The sequence below is a fragment of the Neomonachus schauinslandi genome, chromosome 7 (assembly GCF_002201575.2).
Source record: "Neomonachus schauinslandi chromosome 7, ASM220157v2, whole genome shotgun sequence".
Lineage (NCBI taxonomy): Eukaryota > Metazoa > Chordata > Mammalia > Carnivora > Phocidae > Neomonachus > Neomonachus schauinslandi.
In genome coordinates, this window is record NC_058409.1 from 124,598,265 (window position 1) to 124,619,138 (window position 20,874).

The 20,874-nt window shown below is 41.9% G+C and overlaps 1 protein-coding gene across 2 annotated transcripts in view; it reads left to right on the forward strand.

Annotated features, from left to right (window-relative positions):
• ADAMTS12 (ADAM metallopeptidase with thrombospondin type 1 motif 12) overlaps positions 1-20,874 on the forward strand; it is a 292,985-nt gene that overhangs the window by 193,678 nt on the left and 78,433 nt on the right. For both annotated transcript variants that reach the window (XM_021696033.2, XM_021696038.2), the window contains exons 8-12: positions 681-824; positions 1,390-1,534; positions 6,843-6,935; positions 8,339-8,484; positions 12,639-12,808. In XM_021696033.2, the coding sequence (XP_021551708.2) occupies positions 681-824; positions 1,390-1,534; positions 6,843-6,935; positions 8,339-8,484; positions 12,639-12,808 (698 nt within the window). The remainder of the gene's footprint in view (positions 1-680; positions 825-1,389; positions 1,535-6,842; positions 6,936-8,338; positions 8,485-12,638; positions 12,809-20,874) is intronic.

Genomic DNA, 20,874 nt, shown 5'->3' on the forward strand with positions numbered 1-20,874 from the left:
TGTTATATGCCAGGCCCTCGCTAAGTGGTTTTCAGACTCTTCCATTCAGATCTGACCCCAGCATTGTGATGATCTCTGCATTTTCCAGGAGTGGAGCTCCCAGATCATTAAGTGGTGGAGTTGGTACCCTCCAGATCATCTGTCTGTGAAACCCCTGCTCTGACCACTGACCCGGGAGGCGTCCCTAATGCATCCGATCCTGGAGGACTCCTGTGACAATACTCAAAAGAAACTCAGTCACTCAAAGCTTGTGGCCTTTGACAAAGTCTCTCATAGGCTGTCCTTTCCATGCCCTTCCTTACATGATAATGAAAGGGAGAAGGAAGGTGTGGGTGTTTGGTGCTGTGGTCGCTGAAGCTGGAGGAAGAAGATGGCTTGAGGCAGGATTTGCCCTCCTTCCTCCAGACTCCTAGAAAGCTGAACTGGGAGCTCTCAGCCAAACAGAAGTTTTTGAATTAGCCGCATGGTTCCCATGGTTGCATAGGCTTAAAATGTTTCCTGTGCTTTTTAGTTCAAAATTAGTTATCCCTCTCCAGCTTCGGAGTCCCACTTTGTAAACAGGTGCATTCTGTACAAAAGTGGCTCTCGGTGGGTAATTTTCACCTTGGAGAGACTGTAGTTTTCTCCCTGTTTCATGCCCCCGCCTCCTTAATACTCTTGTGTTTTGTGCCCTCCTGCAGCTTCGGCATCCAGCATGACGGGAAGGAGAATGACTGTGAGCCCGTGGGCAGGCACCCATACATCATGTCCCGCCAGCTCCAGTACAACCCCACCCCACTGACGTGGTCCAAGTGCAGCAAGGAGTACATCACCCGCTTCCTGGAGTAAGTGACAGCACGTTTCAGGACGGCCTGACTTGGCGCTCTTGAAACTGGAAGTCCATTGGAGTTTTACCTGAGGCCTGGAAAAGTCTCCATTCCTCTCACAGATCATCGGATCAGGTGGCATCAGAAGGGGGGATTTCACTTCTGCTTTCTGCCCCTGAGATGTAGGTGGGTCCTGCCTTCCCACCACACCAGGTGAACGTGCCGTCCCCTTGCTTGCTCCCGCTCAGGGAGGCTCTTTATGATCTGAGTGTGTAAGTCCCGGGCACTGGCAGGAACAGCTGGGATATGTTTCGAGTGGTCTCTGAAACCCCTCTGATGATGTTATTTTACTCTCCCGCTTGTATTTCCTGGCTCACAGCTGAAGTAACAGTGTGGGGTATGATTTAATTTCCTTTTAGGCCATTCCTACATCTTGTGCCTGGAGGGTTCTGTGCCTTGTGGAAATAAAGTTGTTTTGAAGGACAAAGAGTAAACCACAGGGATGGAGGTTTCTGTTGAATAAAACACTAAAGACAAAGGAAATCATAAGCAACTGTTCTCCTTTCTGATAACTTGTTTTCAGCCGGGGCTGGGGGTTTTGTCTTGATGACATCCCCCAAAAGAAAGGCTTGAAGTCCAAGGTCATTGCCCCTGGAGTGATCTATGATGTCCACCATCAATGCCAACTGCAGTATGGCCCCAATGCCACCTTCTGCCAGGAAGTAGAAGTAAGTGTTGGGTATCTTGGTGCCTCTGGTGGGTGTGTACCGGGCTTGAGATCTCTAGCATGCTGAAGGAGGGATCAGGGAAATATTTGGTAATCCAAAGAACCAGACACAGAAATAGAAACCTTCTATTCATGGCAAGGTGTTTGTAAGACGGAAGGTGTGAAGTTGGAGTCATTTACATTCCTTGACCGTGCCTCCTTGGTATTCTGTGGAGACAGCAATCCTTTGCAAGTGGTGAAGAACATTTTATAGTGATTTTCAGGAATCACAGTGATCCACACCTGTAGACTCCATAGTAACCTAAAGTTGCTCCCTTTCCTGAATTTTCATCTGGTTGTAGAGAACCCCCAGATCCCAAAGTAGGAATAAGATTCATCCCAATTCATTCTTCTCAATTTTTAAAATCCAAATTTTTAAAAAAGATTTTGTCTATTTATTATTTGAGATTGAGAGAGAGAAGGGGGGAGCAGAGGAAGAGGGATGAGCAGATTCTGCTGAGCAGGGAGCCCAATGTGGGGCTCAGTTCCACCACCCTGAGATCGCGGCCCAAGCTGAAATCAAGAGCCAGATGCCTAACCGACTGAGTCACCCAGGCACCCCTCAATATCCAAATGTTAAGTCAAGCCCTGACATTTAACCTCCCAAAGAGTTTGTGGTTCTGCCCTGTTGTCTTCATTCCCACTGTCCTGTCTTGATTCAGTCTCTCATTTTCTCTCCTTGGCGATTGTAATTACCTAGTCTCCCCCCATTCAAATTGTTGCTCAGGTTATTTCAAAACAACACAGATCTAACCACAGCTCTGCTCCGCTCTTAGGGTCTACTGACCACAGGATGAAGTCCCAACTCCTTTGTGTGGCATTCCTTTGTGATCTGAGTCTGGCCTATTCTCTGAATGCATCCCTTTCAGAGTGAAGGTGCCAGTGTTAACACATAGACATGGGCGAGGCAAGACCCATTGAACCCCTCCCAGATTTGGTACCGTGTACTGAGTGAGATGAAAAAGATTAGCCCTCAGAAATTAGTAAGATAAGTTGTCTGACCTTGAGGAGCTTGTGGTCTGGTGGAGGAGGCAGACAGAACAATTTCAATACAGTGAGATCAATACACAAAAAGACATGTAGAAAGACCTTTTGAGGAGGCAGTGAGTAACTGTGCTTAAACACAATGAGCAAGACTTAATAGAGAAGGTCAAGTTGGTGCAAAAACTCCTGACCCCTCCCTCCTAACTCGTTCCCAAGTTATGCCAATTCTACCTCCTGAATACCTCTAAAATCCACCAAGTCCTAGGTGACTGCAATAATTCTCCCACTGCTCTCCTTTCCTGGAGTTTGACTACTTCTCTCAACTCTGATCCATCCCGCAAATGCAGCCAAAGTGACCTTTGTAAATGGAAACTGGATTGTGTTCCTCTCTGATTAAAATATTTCAGTCACCCCATTCCCTACGATGAAGTTTACATTCTCTAAAATGGCTTAAAAGGGGCCTCAGGATTCATCCCATCTCTTGTTCTCTGGCCTTACCTCTTAAAATACTGTTTTAATCCTCCATTCTGTAACCCAGAGTTCTACCTGCGTGTATGTTGGTCTTTATCACTAATCTTCCATATTTTGGGACCTCACCTTCATATTTTTTGTCCCTTTATATTTCTGCATTTTGTGTAATTTATTTATCCTTTGACTCACTAGGTCTCTCTTTAGGTATAACTACTCCTCTATTTAAGCTGTCTGTTGACTTCTTAATCTTATTTATGTTTTGTTTTGTTTTTTTACTTTTGACAGTTTATTTGGTTATTTTTCTAATTTTTCTCTGTTATGGTTTCTTGTTTCTAATTCAGATTTTCAATATGATCTTTTATTTTTTATTTATATTTGAGACATTTATTTTGCAATTTATGTTGCATAATTCCAGAATCCTAAGTCTATGTGGAACTGTTTCTCCTATTTGGGATTTTTTTGTAGGTCTCTCTTATTATAGATGATTTCCTTGTCTTGATTTTTGTTTTTATTGTAAGCTGTTGGTTGTGAAACTTCCTATCAAGTTATTCTTTAAGGTTGAGATGGCTGGCACATTCTTCCAGAGAGAATTTGGGGTCAGTTAAAATAAATTATTGGTTAGATGTTGTTTGACTACAAGAGTTGTGTGAGGGCCAACATGGGTACAAACTCTCAGGGGTAACATTTACCACGCCTTCTAGAGTTAAAATCAAAACAGACACGTTTCCCAGCTGTGTCTCCAGGTTTCTCTTAGTTCACTATTTCACACAGGGCTAGTCCTTTGGGGTTACAGTCTTTATGAGGTCTCCAGTCCAACTTTCCATGCTACTCAGGCCCAGATCATTGTCTCCAATACTCAGATGACCATTAAAACTAAAGTCTAAGTGACCAGGTTTGTATCTCTAGATCTCCAACATTTTTGCTACATTTTTAGCCTCTGAGGATTTCTCTTAACTTCTTGCCAACTCAGGAATGCATTTAAAATATTTCTACCCACAATTTTAGATGTTTTACAAAGGTAAGGATTTTCCAGGGTATCCTGTGGTTTACTGGACACAGATCACCCTGATTACCTCTGGTCAATTACTGTTTCATGCTCTGTGTTTATCCATGTACTGAACAGCCTCAATCCCTAAAAGTGCTGTGGGTTCTCCACCACCTCCTGAGCTCTGTATGCTCTGGTTCCTCTGCACCATCCCTCCTATTCATCATTTGGAGCTCAGCTTAAACATCATTTTGCATTCTATTCTGTGTTTTCTTGGACAAAGACTTTACTAGATGATATTATAGTTGCTTTCTATTTATCTGTGCCCTCACCTCACTCTGAGGGAACCTTTCATTCCTGACATTCAGCAGGGCCTGGCACATAGATAAGTAGAGCGAAGACTTGAGATAAATGAATGAAGACTTCAGATTCCTGCATATTGCAGCCAAGATAACCTAATTCTTTTCAGTAAAGAAAAAAAAACCTAAAATACCAGAGAATACAATATTAACCTTCTTTGTTAAAGCCTTTTTCTTTATCTTGAAACAGTTTACAACTCAAAAAAGTTGGAAAAACAGTACAGTGTTTGTGTACCCTTTACCTAGCACATCATTCTTTATAAATGCATAATGAAATTATAAGAAAGTTTAAAAAAAATCCTCAGGGGGGAAAAAAAACTAAAGAAGGGAGTGACAAGCACGTTGAGGCTGACGGGGAGAAAACCAGAGAGCCTTAATTTTAACATCCAGTGGCAACAAATGATGACATGCACCCCTGGAGCAAGGCAGGGAGTTGGAAGTGAGACCCTTACACAAAGCTGGGGGACTTGAGGAGAGGGGAGCTAGAAGAACTCATTGGCAACAAAGGTAAAGATGGCAGAGAAGCATCTTTTATCTCAGCTTGGGTTTTGAGGGGGAGGGATGCTGGTAGATAACTTTCTCACTAGCAAATACTTGACCACAGGCCAGCCTCACTGATTTTGAGTTCAAATTTATACTCTCGTGTGGTTGTAATGGAGGATAGTTGGAAGAAAGGCAGACGGGCAAGGCCCACCCCCCTCCCCCAGGGGAAACTACCATTAAAAGGAAAAAGACCCCATGTTGTTATTGTCCACCACCCTGAAAGGAGACCTCTACCCTTTGCCACGTGAACAACTACCTGAGAAGTAGATGAGCGTGTAGACAAAAACCTGATTGGGTAACAGGCCCATGGAAGGTTAATCAGATGAAGACAGCCCGCCAACAATCTCATAAAAACCCCTAGATTTAAACGCCAAAATGCCAACCCTCTCTGCTCCCCTCCCTCTTCGGGAGCTTTGTACTATCCCCAATAAACTTTGTTCTGCTGTCCACCACTCTTCGTCTGATCTACCTCTTCATTCTTTGAAGTGGCGTAAACCGAGAACTGTAGGCACTAAAGGAAAAGAAATCCTGAAACAGAGAACCCTTATGCCAAAAAAATTTAAGATAAACATATTTCTGACCAGGTGAAACCATGGGACACCTGGTAGAAACAAAGATTAAAAACCTGCCTTGGAGAAACCAATGCTCAGCTAAGATGCAGAAAAATCTCTAATAGATAAAGCTTCTGATTAGATGAATTCATCATTCGTCTTCTAATTCAAAATTTAAAACTATCTACAGCTAAGTGAAGAGAGATAAACCATCAATGACTTAGGATAAGTGAATATTTTAGGTAAGGATAATAAAATGAATGCATAAAAGAAGAGTTACATTTGAGAAAAGGAAAAATACACTAGAAGATATTTGTAAGGTATATATGAAAAACAGTTACAGCCTCTAGAAATGAAAAATATGGTCACTGATTTTAAATTCAGTGTTTGGATTAGACAGCAGACTTGACACAGTTGAAGAGAAAATCAATCAGCTGGAATTTAGAGTTGAGAAAATTACCTCCCATCTCACTTGAGTATTTCCCAGAGTTGCATGATGGAAAACCAGACTTTTTCAACTTCTATATACAAGAAAATGGACAGTTCAAAAATATAAAAGTGAAGTTGAGATGTGAAGGACAGAATGGGAAGGCTCATGAGCAACAGTTAAGAGTTCCAGGAGAGAACAGCAGTAATCAGGGAGAGGCAAAACTTAGATCAAGATTGAGAATTCTCTAAAATTGTGTAAAGATATGAAATCTTATTTTAAAAAACATTGAATCTAGAACATAGTTAAATAGATGGAATGATGGATGATGGGTGGATAGAAGAAAGACTAAAAGGTGGATAGGAGCAGCGGAGCCATTTCTGATGATATGTAAGAATCTTGTCAACTTTCCCTTGTTCCTACTGTAGGAGGAGAAACAATAGGGAAGACCCGTTTCACTCCCTGGCAGATAAAACAAGCTGGCTACCTGAGTCATAAGTAAATAAGCTTAGGCTGTCTAAGTCGAATAGTTTCCGTTTCCTTCAGTGAGCAGGCTCAAGTTATAACCGCCCAACTGTTTGTAATCAGAGTCCTTTGTGCATAGTTTGCTTTGGCCCTTGATGGTTGCTGTCACCAGTTACCCTGCCTGAGGTCAGTGATGCTGTGTCACCCATACAGAAATTAGTCTCCATTCCTAGGAAATGCATTTTATCTCCTATTTTCTTATTGCTTAGTAGACCATACCACTGTGTATGAATGATGACAAAGCCCAAATTAAGTTTGAATCGAGAGTTCTTGAATGAGCCCTTCTTCTCACTCTTGCTCACTGCCAACAGCAGCATCATTGTGAGTCTGTGGGTGACCGAGTGTATATTTCACCATCCCTGTAGAAATGCTTTTGTGCAAGTGTTGAAAATCCCAAAGAGTACAGTTTCACACTTGTTTTCCAGAATGTCTGTCAGACCCTGTGGTGCTCAGTGAAAGGCTTTTGTCGCTCTAAGCTGGATGCCACTGCAGATGGGACACGATGTGGTGAGAAGAAGGTGACGTGTTGGGCTGAGGAAGGAAGGTGGGAGTGGGGTGGGCCCAGGGTTCTTGGGAGGAACACGGAGAGGGCCCTGGGTGAATGGAGGTCACACAATCAGACTAGCCAGGGAGAAGGATTCTATTTCCATGACGCCTTTTGAGCTTTCATTGGAAACAGTGAAGGAGAGAGGGCTGAGGCCCAGTCCCACACTTCACTTGCAAAACATCTGTCCCATCTTTTCTTGATGAACGTCTGCAGATTTTATGGCCAATAACATCTGCTGAGCTTATTATCACCCTTCATTTTTACTTCTTCCCCCCTCCATGTTAAAAACTGAAAAGGCAAGCCAGTGGCTTCTGCCTTCCAAAGATGCTGCATTTGAGCCACTTGTTATCTTCATTCTCATCATCTGATCGGACTACAATCCTTGAAATTCTGCCCATTTAACTGAGGAGGAAAGCCAGACACCCAAGAATTCAGATGATAGAAATCCTGCAGACTGCTTGAGGGCAGGGTCATGTGTGCTGCTCAACAAGACCAGTTGAGTTTGTTGTGAGCCTAAGATCCAGACATTTAATGTGTATTTTTATGCAGCTTAAGAGTGGCATGATCCATCACCAAGATGATAGAACTTGGTCACAATACACAGTGACCAGAAATGATGAGGAAAAGGAGGCCAGCAGAGAAAACATGCCCAAATCCTCAAACAACCAAGTTGCATTTTCTTTTCTTTCTTTTTTGTATGTTCGCCTTCTTAAACTGACAATTGTGGGAGGATGGCCTTGAAGAGAGAGGAATTTTTTCTGAGCCACAGCTAGAACTGCAAACAACAGATAGAGTTAACAGGGAAGCAAAAATTGTTCTCGATATTAGAAAGAACTTCAACTAGTGTTTTTTGGCAATGAGTGGACTTTCTGCAAGAGGATGAGGTATCTGCTGCAGACATGAGATACCCACAGAGGCCACAGAGAAATGTTATCTCAATGTCAGTCTGCAAAATGTTTGTTTATGGTCTGCAGCAAGATAAGGAGCTTGCAGCAAAAAGTAAATCAATTACATTACAAAACAACTGTGTTACTAAGCAGACTGAGCCGCCGTGCATGTCATAGGAAGACTTTCTCAGTGAAGGAAGTGGTGTGTGGATTTACCTTCTGGCATGCCTTCTGCCAACCTCACCGAATTGGCTGACTGCAACAAGGCAGCATAAAGATCCCTTCAGTCCCTGACATTGTCTGATTCTAAAACCCAAGACTCTTGGGGGACATTTTTTTGTAAGCCCTTCTTTGTTCTCCATATGCTGTGTGACCGTAAGAAGGCTGTCTGCTCCGGGAGAATTGGGTTTAGACTTCTGGGGTTCTTGGCTCAGCTTGCTATGGGAACCTTCATGACGTATGCATCTCCTGCCTCTTCCCTCTCTAGTGGTGTATGGCTGGCAAGTGTATCACAGTGGGGAAGAAACCAGAGAGCATTCCTGGGGGCTGGGGCCGCTGGTCACCCTGGTCCCACTGTTCCAGGACCTGTGGGGCCGGAGCCCAGAGTGCAGAGAGGCTCTGCAACAATCCTGAGTAAGTCTGGCCAAAACTATTTCCCTTCCTTCCACGAGCGCTGGAGACCAATCTTGGATAACGTGATGCCAGTGAGCCCAAGCCTCCTAGGAGAAATTCAGTGGGCTCCTAAAGACTAAAGGGAACCAGAAGATTCTTAAAAACATGGTTCTGTTTTGTTTCGTTTTGGTGTGGCACTGGATGCTTACTAGAACTTGGGTAAGTAAGCTGATTCCATCATTTGGAGAAATAAGCAAATTTGCAAGAGTATAGTCTATGTGAAAGGTCTTAGGAGACTATGCAGTGAAATCCTTCTAGATAACATCACTCCGTCAGTGAGAGATTACTTAATACTCAATTTTGCTCCTAAGACTGTAGCTTTCTTTCAGTCATAATGAACGTTTAATTTTATAAAAATAATTTTCTTCCCTTAAGTAACTAATAAAATAGTACATTTTTGAGGATAATTATTTTGAATGTTTTAGATAAGGATTTTATGAACCTTAAGCTTCCATATTAGCCATATTAAAGGTTCCATAGAAGTTATTTCACAAAGCGGCTTTCAATTTTTTAATCAAAGTGCTTAAGTTTTTCATTATTTTAAATTTGTATGATGCTACTATATATGAATTAAATTTAAATTCCCTTGCTTTCCAAATATATATGACACTCATATTTTAGAAAAATGATTTTATTTATTTATTTGAGAGAGATAGAGAGTGAGAGAGAGCATGAATGAGCAGAGGGAGAGGGAGATGGAGAGGGAGAAGCAGACTCCCCGCTGAGCAGGGAGCCTGATGTGGGGTTTGATCCCAGAACCCTAGGATCATGACCTGAGCTGAAGGCAGACGCTTAACTGACTGAGCCACCCAGTGCCCCCCAAATATATATGACATTCTTAACTTCATTATTTCCTGGTATATGAGTTCCCAAGTAAAATTTTTAAGAAGTGTACATATGATGCCTCTGGTAAGTAGAAAATATGTTAAGCTTCTTTTGCTTAGATTTTCATTAGTCTGCACTGAAGAGTAAGAGTCTCTTTTTCTTTTTATAGGCAAATGATAAATGTGATTACAATCTCCTCAGTATCTCAGTTCCAAATATTACTCCTCCTTTTTATTAATAAATATATTACTATATGTATATATGTGTGCATGGATATATACACATACACTATATATATTTAATAAAAATACATAATAAATTTCTCCTAAAGATTAAATTAATATATATAAAGAGTTTAACACAATACCTACTACATTAAATTGTCAATAAATGGTAGGTATTATAGTAGTTATTATATCTTTTCTCATTTACCACACATATAAGTGTACCTTTGAGGAATTTGGATGAAATTGTTTTTAAATCTTACTCTTTGATAAAAGTTGCTTTTGTTTAAATACAAGATTTCTGTGGCTTCAAAAATTAGAAACCAGGGATTTCTTATTTTTGCAGAAAATCTTCATTTTATGGGTTATTTCCATGTGATAAGAAATATGATTTCCATTTTAGAGATCAGGAAATGTAGGCGATTTGCTCTGGGACCTATTGTTAGTGCTCTGTATTCAGTCACCACTGTCTACAGCCTCTCGGGAGGATGGTCAGTAATCTGTGGTGGTCCGAAAGGGACATCTTTGTTGAGGAACTGTAGGATGAATCTCTAACTTGGCCTCATGAGAAAAATGGTTCTAACACCCATCTTAGAGACCACAGTTTGTCATAGAGTCTTCTCAGGTGAGTGACCAAGTCTGATCTCCATAGCTGGTTTGCTTAAGTTTGTTGAAAACAATGACAATGGAAAAACAGCCTCAGATTCAGTTGTGTGCTTCAGGTTATAGATTCAGGCCAGTGCATGATCAGCTGACATTGAGACTCTACCCTTGATGTTGGTCAGGTGTCTAGTGAGAAGCCAGCAGGGCTTGTAAAAGGCTTTCAGTGATGTTTGTTGGATGGAAATGAACTGGAGAGGTGCTGAGTCATAGAGTGTCACTCTATCATCATGAATAGAAAACCGATCTAACCTCAGATATCATGGACAATTCTTACTACCTTTTACATGGAGTCAGTTGAAAGTGAACTGTCTTGGTCAAAGCTCTTTTATGTTCGAGGAACAGAAGCCTATTTAAGCCACATTGAGAAAGGGAGGGAGGGAAGTATAGAAAAATCTCATAGGTGTTCAAGGAGAGCAAAGTATAGCAGAACCTCACGAGAAGTACAACTGCAACCAGAAATGAACCCGACTGCCAAGGTTTGAGGTCTCTGTCCCCCTAGATTGCATGGTCAGGCAATAAAACAGTGGATGAGCGCTCAGGCTATGGATTAAAGCAGATAAGGGTTTAAATCTTGGCTCTCTGTCAGCTGGGCACTTTGGGAAGATGTCCTACTTTCCCGTGCCTTTAGAATATTATTTCATTTAGGCTGCTCACTTGCATGCTTTCTGCCTTTGCACTGAGAAGCCACTTCCATCCATCCTTTAAGGCCATTCTCCAGGTCAGTTCCGTGAGTTCTTTCCAATCAGCCTGACTTCCACTATTCTCTTCCTTCTTCAAACTGACATTGTACTTACAGGCAGGGATACATAATTGCTCTTAAATTTTCTCTTATTTATTATATAGATGATTTTTTTTCTCCTCAAGATTATAAGCTTCTAGGAGACACAGGGCATGGGTTGACCTTTTTTTTGGACTCTGTCCTCCCTGGAAATGATGTTGAGTACATTGTATAAATACTTGTTGATTATTATTTGCAATAATCCAACAATGCTGTCATTTACTGAACTCTTACCCTGTGTTAGCTACTCTACTAAATCTTTATGCATTGTCTTGTTTAGTCCTCCCATCTTGTGAGATAAGAACTATTATGCTCATTTCACAAATAAAAAAAAATTGTGGCCCAGAGAAATAAGATAACTTGTTCAAAATCATCTGACTAATAATACAAAGTAAAGCAGAATTCAAACCCTAAGCTATTTGAGCCCATTATGCTGCACTGCAAAAGTAGACACAATTCCTGATTTCAGATGCAGCGAGGTGGAGACAAGAAGACATACATAGATTGCTTGGAGCTTTGTTAAAGGACAGAGAGTTCCTCCTCTTCTGTGACAGCAGTTCTGCTATATTTCCTCCTCCCTTTTTGAGTGAATAATTGATCCTGATGGGAAGGTTGCTATTGCCCTTGCGTGTATTGCAAAGGAAATAAAAAGTTGAGAAGGATTATTCTAAAATAAGATTAACTTATTTATTGATTGAATGTTTATTAAGAGCCTTCTGTACTCAAAGTATGACTTAGAAACCAGGGATGACATAGAGCTTGGATTGGATCATCAGTGAACTGTGTTTTGGAGTGATAAGTACAGGAAGTGCATCCAGTAGGTACAATCAGGTGTCATTGAAAAGGAGAAAGAGTTTATTTCTGGCAGAAATCCAGGAAGGGTTCATAATGGAGATATAGCATTATTCTAGGTCCTGAAAGCATTGGTAGGAAGTGGTTGTTAGGATGAATTAAGTCAGGATCATGAGGGCCTTGAATATTAAGCTGAAGAGGCTGGACTCAGTTCTGTGGTCATTGGGTGCCATGAAAGGTTTTTAAACAAGAAACTAAAGTAATTAAGGTAATCATAAAAATTAGCCAGATGTGCATACAGTAGATTGAATGAGGGCAAAGATGGGCAGAGGGGAGACAGGAGGAGAGATAAGGATTAGACTAGTTTGGTGATTGTGGGAATGAGGAGGAGGAAACAAATGCAAAGACATGACTGATGATCGGGCAGCTGATGGACAATGGGGTCAAAGGAAGGCAAAGGATGGAGGCTTCTGCAGTCTGACCACTTTTAACTTGCTAAACAGGAATTAGAGAAGGAGCGGATTTTGGAGGGAAAATGATGTATCCCTTTTCGGCGTATATTTTGAGTTTGAGAGGCCGGGAGGATATACAAGCAGAAAAGATACACACGCTGTTTCAAATTAGGCCACTATAGACCTGGGACTGAATGGTCGTGGGCAACAGCAACAGCCAAAAAATGTATAGAATTGGAAGAATTTAGGTAAAAGGTGAGTTTTGAGGGTAGAGCAGGGCATGGTTTGGCGAAGAACAGGCGTGACCAGATGGCAAGGAATGTTGAAGGAAAAATGGCCTCTAAGGAAAGGAAACGAACAGCTTGTCTGTTTCCTGCATAGACCCAAGTTTGGCGGGAAGTACTGCACCGGGGAAAGGAAGCGCTATCGTTTGTGCAACGTCCACCCCTGCCGCCCGGACACGCCCACCTTCCGGCAGATGCAGTGCAGTGAGTTTGACACCGTTCCCTACAAGAACGAATTCTACCACTGGTTTCCAGTTTTTAATCCAGGTAAGGAGCTATGACAGTATATTCCAGAGGTCGGGCCACAGCCATAATGAGAGAGCAGATTGCTACGTCAGGGTGTCTGGGATGCCCTGCCAAGCTCCACGGAGAGTGAATTGCACCAGGAGGAGTTTTAGATTTTAGAAGTGGAAACGCTGGCCGGGTTAGGTTGATCAGTACACGTTGAAGGGTTCTGTGGAAAATAAAAGAGACACTTATCAAACATGATGGCTCAGTTCAGAACAGCGGAGGTGCAGCTAAGTAGTCAGTGGGGCAAGCAGGAATTCAGTACTGGATTGCTGATCAAAGTGCTCCTTGATGAGTGTGTGAACTGACTGTAATTTTGGCGGAAATTCAGAGAAGGTCATTGTAGGTTTGGAGTCCCTTCACAGAAGACTGCTAAGGAAGTGTTGATGATTGTTAAGCATGAGAGGTCTTTCTACTGGAAGAAGGAACAGGGAAGGCATTTAAAATACAATCAGTCATTCCAGTTGACAGGAGGAAAAGCACAAGGAAAAACAGGATGGTAGGAATGCCTTCATCAGAAATAAATGAGAGCCAGCACTGGGCCAGAAATCAATATTTTGTATGTACAGGACAGTATAAGAGGTGTAAAAAGTAAAATCAAGCATCTAAAGGATGCACATCTGGGGATGGGGACACAGCTGAGCTGGAGAATGAATGGAACATCAGCTTTGACAATGTTTCCCCTGTGTAAGTGCCAGTTACATCTTCTCTTCTGAAACTGAAGAAGAATCATCAACCATTAGGTACAGATTAGCATCCAAAAATATCTGTGCAATGTGTTATTATTCAAGTAGAGAATGAAAGAGAAAAGATTTTCCTGAGCTAAGGAAATTTGAGTCAAGGGAGTAAAGAATAAGCAGAATTTTCATGATTTTTTTTAAGTTTCTGAAGTTTCAGTGTGATAGAACACAAGAGGAATTGTGTGAATGAAAATTACATATTTGGACTGTTTAAAAAAATTATATAGTCGATTGTTTTTGAAAGAAAAACTCAATAAGACTCAATAGTGCTTTGCCATTTTGGGTCTCGGAAATACCCTGATGGCTTTTGGTTGTCATGGGCAACGTTTGCTCCTTGCTCCCACACTGCTGAGCATCATTCATGCTCTAGGGGAGTGAGTCATTTGGTTATTGGGGCAATTCGGCTTCCTGACCCAGGCATTTGAATACAGCAGAACATGTGTATATACTCATGTGGACACACACACACACACAACTAACTAATGATGAAAGGTACATCCAGTCAGTACTATCTGTATTTATATTTTGGACATTCTCTATTTTGTTGGAATTATTTGGGACAGTAGTACTCTGAATGAGCAACCTTCCAGAACTAAGACAGCATAGCTGCCCCAGCGTTGTGACAGGGGCTTAGTTTGGGGTCCGCCTCCTGTCTGATGCAGGGTGGGGCTTTGAGCTGAACTCTGACAGCTCCAATAGCCGAACCTAGAATAAGAAGATCTGATTTGACTTGGGTTTTCATTTATTTACAAAGAGTTTGTTGTATGCCTACATATTGCATAGCAGAGCAATACGTACCAAAGAATGAGTCATAAAAGTGGACATAAACTTCACTCACTTTGGAGGGATTGTTTTGCATCTGTCACTGATATTGAGGCTGTGTAAACCAGAGGAGGGAATTTAGCTGAGTGCCATCTGCTGAACTCACTATCCACCTGGGCTGTAAGCCTCCCTCCTCCGTCCTCATGGCTTTCTTGCAGGCTCTGGAGCCATTACTGAAGCATAGTGACTTAGCTGCTAATCCAGAAAGCTACTACCTTGACCAACACACTGATTTATTTCCCTCATTAAACTCTAACCTATGGAGTTGTTATGTGCTTGGTTGATGGGCACCCCTGGTGGTGAGAAGTAGGTCGTTCATGTCAACAACTGTGAATGGAGCATTAATTCTGTGCCGGGCATGGAGCACTTTACCCTCCCGGCCTTATCATTAGAAGTCACCAGAGGATAAAGCAAACGTACAGCAGGGTTTTCAACCCACTCAGTGGACAGTGAGAAGTGTCTTGGGGAGTGACCTTTGGCAGATGTGCTAACTAGCCAATGACAGAAGAATCATAGATTTAAACATTTGGAATAAGCATAGAATCTCCATCAAATCTTGTAGTATTCCATGGAATCCCAGGGCTTCCAAAAATGCTTGATTCTAGTTTCATTTTTCAAAAAACTTTTTAAACTAGTCTTTAAAAGTGCACATGATGTGATGAGCACTGGGTGTTATACGCAACTAATGAATCATTGAACGCTACATCAGAAACTAACGATGTACTATATGTTGGCTAATTGAACATAATAAATAAAAATAAAAGTGCAATAAAGAACAATGCTTACACTAAAAAATATTATATTTCAAATTTTAACATACCAAAGACCACCAATGCACTGACTTAAACAGTCAAATTAATTTGGCATTCTGCAGATCTTGGAAAAAAAGTCTCCTGTCAACACAATTTAATTGAGAAATAGGAATCCTGAGATTTCAGGCTGAGTTGCTCTAAACTGTTCTTATTTGTAACTGTTTTCCTGTATGAGTCAAGATTTTTCAATACTGTGCAACCAAAAAACAGAAAAAAATTAGATGCTGCCATCAAGTCTGTAACTGCCATCCATAACTTGACTTCAAAATTTCCTATTCATCTTAATAATTTCTTTCGATCCCACTGACTTATTTTTAGCCATTATATCCTTGAACTTACAAAATTTTGCTTAATAAAATCCTGACTTTAAATCCTTGGCTTTATTTGCAAGATCTTGTTTGAAAAAAGAAAAATAATTATTCTGCTTAAAAGATTTAAAAACTACTAATCTAGATCAACTTCCTTTCCAAGATAGACATTTTCTTTTCCAGCACTCCTGACAAAAAAAAATTATCCGAACTCCCCTTGATCACTTCCATGTAGGTACCAGTGTGAAGAGCTGCCATGATCAACTGCATTTTCTGAGCCAGTATTTATATAAGTATGTGACTCTATATTTTCTCACTTACCCCCTTCCCATCCTTGGAGGTAAAGAAGCTTAGTCTCAGAGGAGACAATAACTTATTCATGGTGACAGGATTTTACGTAATAGAGCTGGAATTGAAGCATAAGTCTAAGAAGCTAAAAAATGAAATCTTGCAATTTGCAACAACGTGGATGGAACTGGAGGGTATTATGCTGAGCGAAATATGTAAATCAGAGAAAGACATGTATCATATGACCTCACTGATATGAAGAATTCTTAATCTCAGGAAACAAACTGAGGGGTGCTGGAGTGGTGGGGGGTGGGAGGGATGGGGTGGCTGGGTGATAGACGTTGGGGAGGGTGTGTGCTATGGTGAGCGCTGTGAATTGTGTAAGACTGTTGAATCACAGACCTGTAACCTCTGAAACAAACAATACATTATATGTTAAAAAAAAAAAAAGAAGAAGATAGTAGGAAGGGAAAAATGAAGGGGGGGAAATCGGAGGGGGAGATGAACCATGAGAGACGATGGGCTCTGAGAAACAAACTGAGGGTTCTAGAGGGGAGGGGGTGGGGGATGGGTTAGCCTGGTGATGGGTGTTAAAGAGGGCACGTTCTGCATGGAGCACTGGGTGTTATACGCAAACAATGAATCATGGAACACTACATCAAAAACTAATGATGTAATGTATGGTGATTAACATAACATAATAAAATAAAATTTAAAAAAAGCTGATAGATGATAGATTGATATAAATATAGATTGAAACTAATTTATGTAGGTTCTCAGGGACTTTATTAGCCTGTGTTAATAGAAATGTGTTTATATCCTGCATCTTCTATTAGGAAATGACCAGAGCCTGGTCTCAATGTCATCACTTTCCTGGAATCTCTCTTTCTTTTTAGATTTTCTTCTTTCTCGGAACACCCAATTTAGCCCAAATTCATTTAGGCTAATTTTTTAGTTGTTGCTTCCAGATATTTAAGCCCTAGTAATGCTTGACGCCAGTGAGGTTTCCAGCAAAGGTGGGGGGTCTGACACGAAGTCAGACCACATCTGCTCCTCGTGGAATAGGATCGTTCAGGAACATCTTTCAGGAATTGTTGCGGTTAGGGTTCCGAGACCGGCACTAGCAGGCAGGAAGTTCAGCAGCTGTGGAAGAAGAGGAGAGGGAAGGCAGAGGGAGTGTGCAGGGGGGAGGCTGTGCTGCAGTGCAAGCTCAGCAAAGGCTGCACCCCACCCCACGGGGAGCTCTGCAACCGGCACAGAGTTTCAGAGTTGCCAGGTTGAGGTGGGAGAGCCAGCCATTATGCCCCGGCTCGACCGGTCACGGGGTGTGGTCTGCCTAGGGATGGAGTGAGTGTCCTTGGGTGAGGAGGCTCTTAAGCCGTGGTGACAGCTCGGGGCTAGTGCAGGCGGTGCTCCCACGAGCTGGAGGGCTAAGGCCCACACCCGGGGGCCTGGGTGGTGTGCACAGAGCTTATTACAATAATACTTGGGCTTTCGATAGAAACAGCCTTTAAAGAGAATGTAAGTGTGGGGAGCAACCTGGGAGCTCTTCTAGCCAGAAGCCACTCATTTGACAGATTAGGAATCTGGGGCTTCAAGAGAGGAAATGATGGAATAATATGGATGATGTTTGCAGACACCCCAAAGCCAGTCCCAACCCTCTTCGCCCTCACTTTCCTCTACAATAAGAGAAGGAAAATGGAAAGACTCACGAACTCATCTTCCTGGGAGACCCAATTCTGACCAAAGAGATAAAGATGGAGGCCCCACTGGGTAAAGCTTCTGGGAGGGTTTTTTGTTTTTGTTTTGTTTTTTTAGAGAGCGAGTGGGGGTGCAGAGGGAGAGAGAGAATCTTAAGCAGGCTCCAAGCCCAGTGCACATGCAGAGCCCGAGGCGGGCTCCATCTCAGGCCCTGAGATCGTGACCTGAGCCAAAATCAAGAGTCGGATGCTTAACTGACTAAGCCACCCAGGCGCCTCTGGAAAGGTTTTTAATGGTACCAACCGAGCTGGCCTTCACCCCCTCGCCTTTCTGCCATTCACCCTTCCCCCTCCTGCTGCCCGGTGGCGGGGGGGGCGGGGGGGCAGAGCAGTCACACTGCAGCCAGAAAGTGGACACTCCCTGCCGAGTGGCTGAGCAGGAAGACTGGAAGGACGTAAACTCCTACCTCTGAATTTCCTATCATGTGGGGGAAAATAAAGTCCTGTCTATTACAGACAAGGAAGCAACATTTTCTGCTACTTGCAGTGAAACTAATTCCTTTTTTTTGTTGTTTTTAAGATTTTATTTATTTGACAGGGAGAGATACAGTGAGACAGGGAACACAAGCAGGGGGAGTGGGAGAGGGGGAAGCAGGCTTCCCGTTGAGCAGGGAGCCCGACGCGGGGCTCGATCCCAGGACCCTGGGATCATGACCTGAGCCGAAGGCAGTTGCTTAACGACTGAGCCACCCAGGCGCCCCAGTGAAACTAATTTCTAACTGATGTTCCACAAATAAGTGAAACCGTGTGATTATCCTGATAGTGGGGAGAGCTTATATTAGACTTAGGTCAGTATTTGCTCTGTGCCAGGCCCTCCACTCAGCATGTTATATAACCACGTTTTCCTGATTTTTCTCTCTACGAGAAAATCGTTTGGGGAAATGTAGGGTTTTCACCCAATTTATCCAGATATGCTGATAGATGTAGAGAATTTAAGTGACTTGCCCAAACTCAGACTATAGAGTAGAGCCAGGAGGAATTAGCCCAGGCCTGACTGTAGCCTAAATGTTAACCAGTAAAACAGACACTGGGCTAAGCCTGTGTCCTTAACAACCATGCATCACATTTTGAATTTTACCTAAGATGACGTTCCTATTTTAAGAACAGATGATCTCATGGCCAAGGAACTCTGGTGGGGGGAAAAGAGCCCCAACTGCTGTTTGCATTATGACGAATGCTGGGTTTGTTAAACTGATCTGTCTTGAATCCTTGAAAACCGAGTGTTTCTAAACATTGAAGCATTATGACAAAATTGTTCTTAAATAATTTAAGTTGTAATTCCAAAGGCAGAATCACAGTTCTTAAACACATTAATCAAAAGACAGAACATAAAAATGTATAGCATGGGGCGCCTGGGTGGCTCAGTTGGTTAAGCGACTGCCTTCGGCTCAGGTCATGATCCTGGAGTCCCTGGATCGAGTCCCGCATCGGGCTCCCTGCTCGGCGGGGAGCCTGCTTCTCCCTCTAACCCTCCCCCTCTCATGCTCTCTCTCTCTCTCTCTCTCATTCTCTCTCTCAAATAAAATAAATAAAATCTTAAAAAAAAAAATGTATAGCAAACAGAAAATATTACTACATTTAGCCTCACCTAAAACATCAGTGAAATAGGTTTAATTTGTTTGAAAAAATTAGCTCTGTTCTTGTTTTTATAGCTCCACAGTTATTGTAGAATATATTAATTTTAATGCCTTCTTCTGTTTGGCTAATGTATATTTTGATATATGTGGGGATTATAATATTGCCGTATCAGAAAGTAAAAGAATGTATCAGTTTAGACCAGCCAAAAGTTATAGATCTTAGCAATTATTTGATTTTTGGTAAGGAAGTTTTCATATGTTTTTTTCCTTCAAGCTGATCTGAGCTTAGTCATTAAACTGAGTTTCTTTCTTAAGTTAAATATTACTTGTTACAACAATAAAACATCTTAAGTTATGCCTTCTGCTTAAGGTTTAGTATTTCTTAAAATCTGGCAAGGAACAGCAGATGTGCATATCACCCTTGTCTTCTGCTCATGCACACACTTCATTGTCCCATCAGATCTCACCTATAAGACACAAGTTCAAGTACAAAATTAAGAGCTTCAAGGGGTGCCTGGGTGGCTCAGTGGGTCAGGTGTCCGACTCTTGATTTTGGCTCAGGTCATGATCTCAGTGTTGAGAGATCCAGCTCTGTATCAGGCTCTGTGCTGGGCATGGAGCCTGCTTGGGATTCTCTCTCTCTCCCTCTCCCTCTGCTCCCCAACCCCACTCTCTCTCTTTCAAAAAAAAAAAAAGAAAGAAAATTAAGAGCTTTAAGACAGTGACACAGAGCATTCAATCGAGTGTGATGCCCTGGCCAACTGCTTTGGGGCTCATACCCGTGGAGACCTGCCTGAAAATGGAATGTAGAAACTGGATTTTTTTAAATAGTGAAACTCTAATAGCAATTTACTTACAAAATGTGAAATGCATCAAAAGTTTTCCTTTACCTAAGAAATACTTTTTCCCTTCTTACCAAGTTTTATCTTTGGCTTCTAATGACCACTTCTTAAAATCATTATCCGAAAATCTTGAGCCATCCTGTTTCACCAGAACCAAAAATTCAGTAGGTTCATTCAGTTACCTAAGCTTCCTTGGAGAGGATTAATCAGACAGTGTGAGGCTGAGAGTTCACCAATAAATGAGTCTGAGACTCTTCCCTTAGCTGAATTATAAATGGATTTGAATGCTCTTGAAAGGTAGAGGAAAAAAAAATCTTATGATCCAAAGGGTGTGTCAGGGCAGATGAATAAATCTGAGTGAAAATACTCAACTCTGTGGATGTTCTGAAATCCATGAGGTTGGGATAGACTCTCTGATACTCATGATGACCATGGAGAACTAAGAGCATCTATTGCTACTCCTGTCTCCTTCTGCAGAGGCCCATGTCCTAGGCCAACCTAAGGACATACCCAAAGCACCATGGAAGACGAAGGCCAGAGGAGATTCTTTATTAGATTATTCCTAAGACTCCATGGACCACTGTGCTTAGATTCGGTAGAAATTTGTGTTTCTTACATGAAGTAGACTTGAACTAACCTGTCTGACCTTGAAGGATGTATTAGTCATGTGTTACATAAGGAAAATGAAAAGAAGTCCTAAAATGAGGGCCTCTCTTCATGGAGATGTGTTATTATACAGAAGAAAGGAGACCTTTCCAGTGTTCTTGTTGGATAGCCAAGACATTATTTTTTTTTATTTTATTATTTTATGTTAGTCACCATACAGTACCTCAAAAACCCCATTAGTTTTTGATACAGTGTTCCATGTTTGCATTGTTTGCATATAACACCCAGTG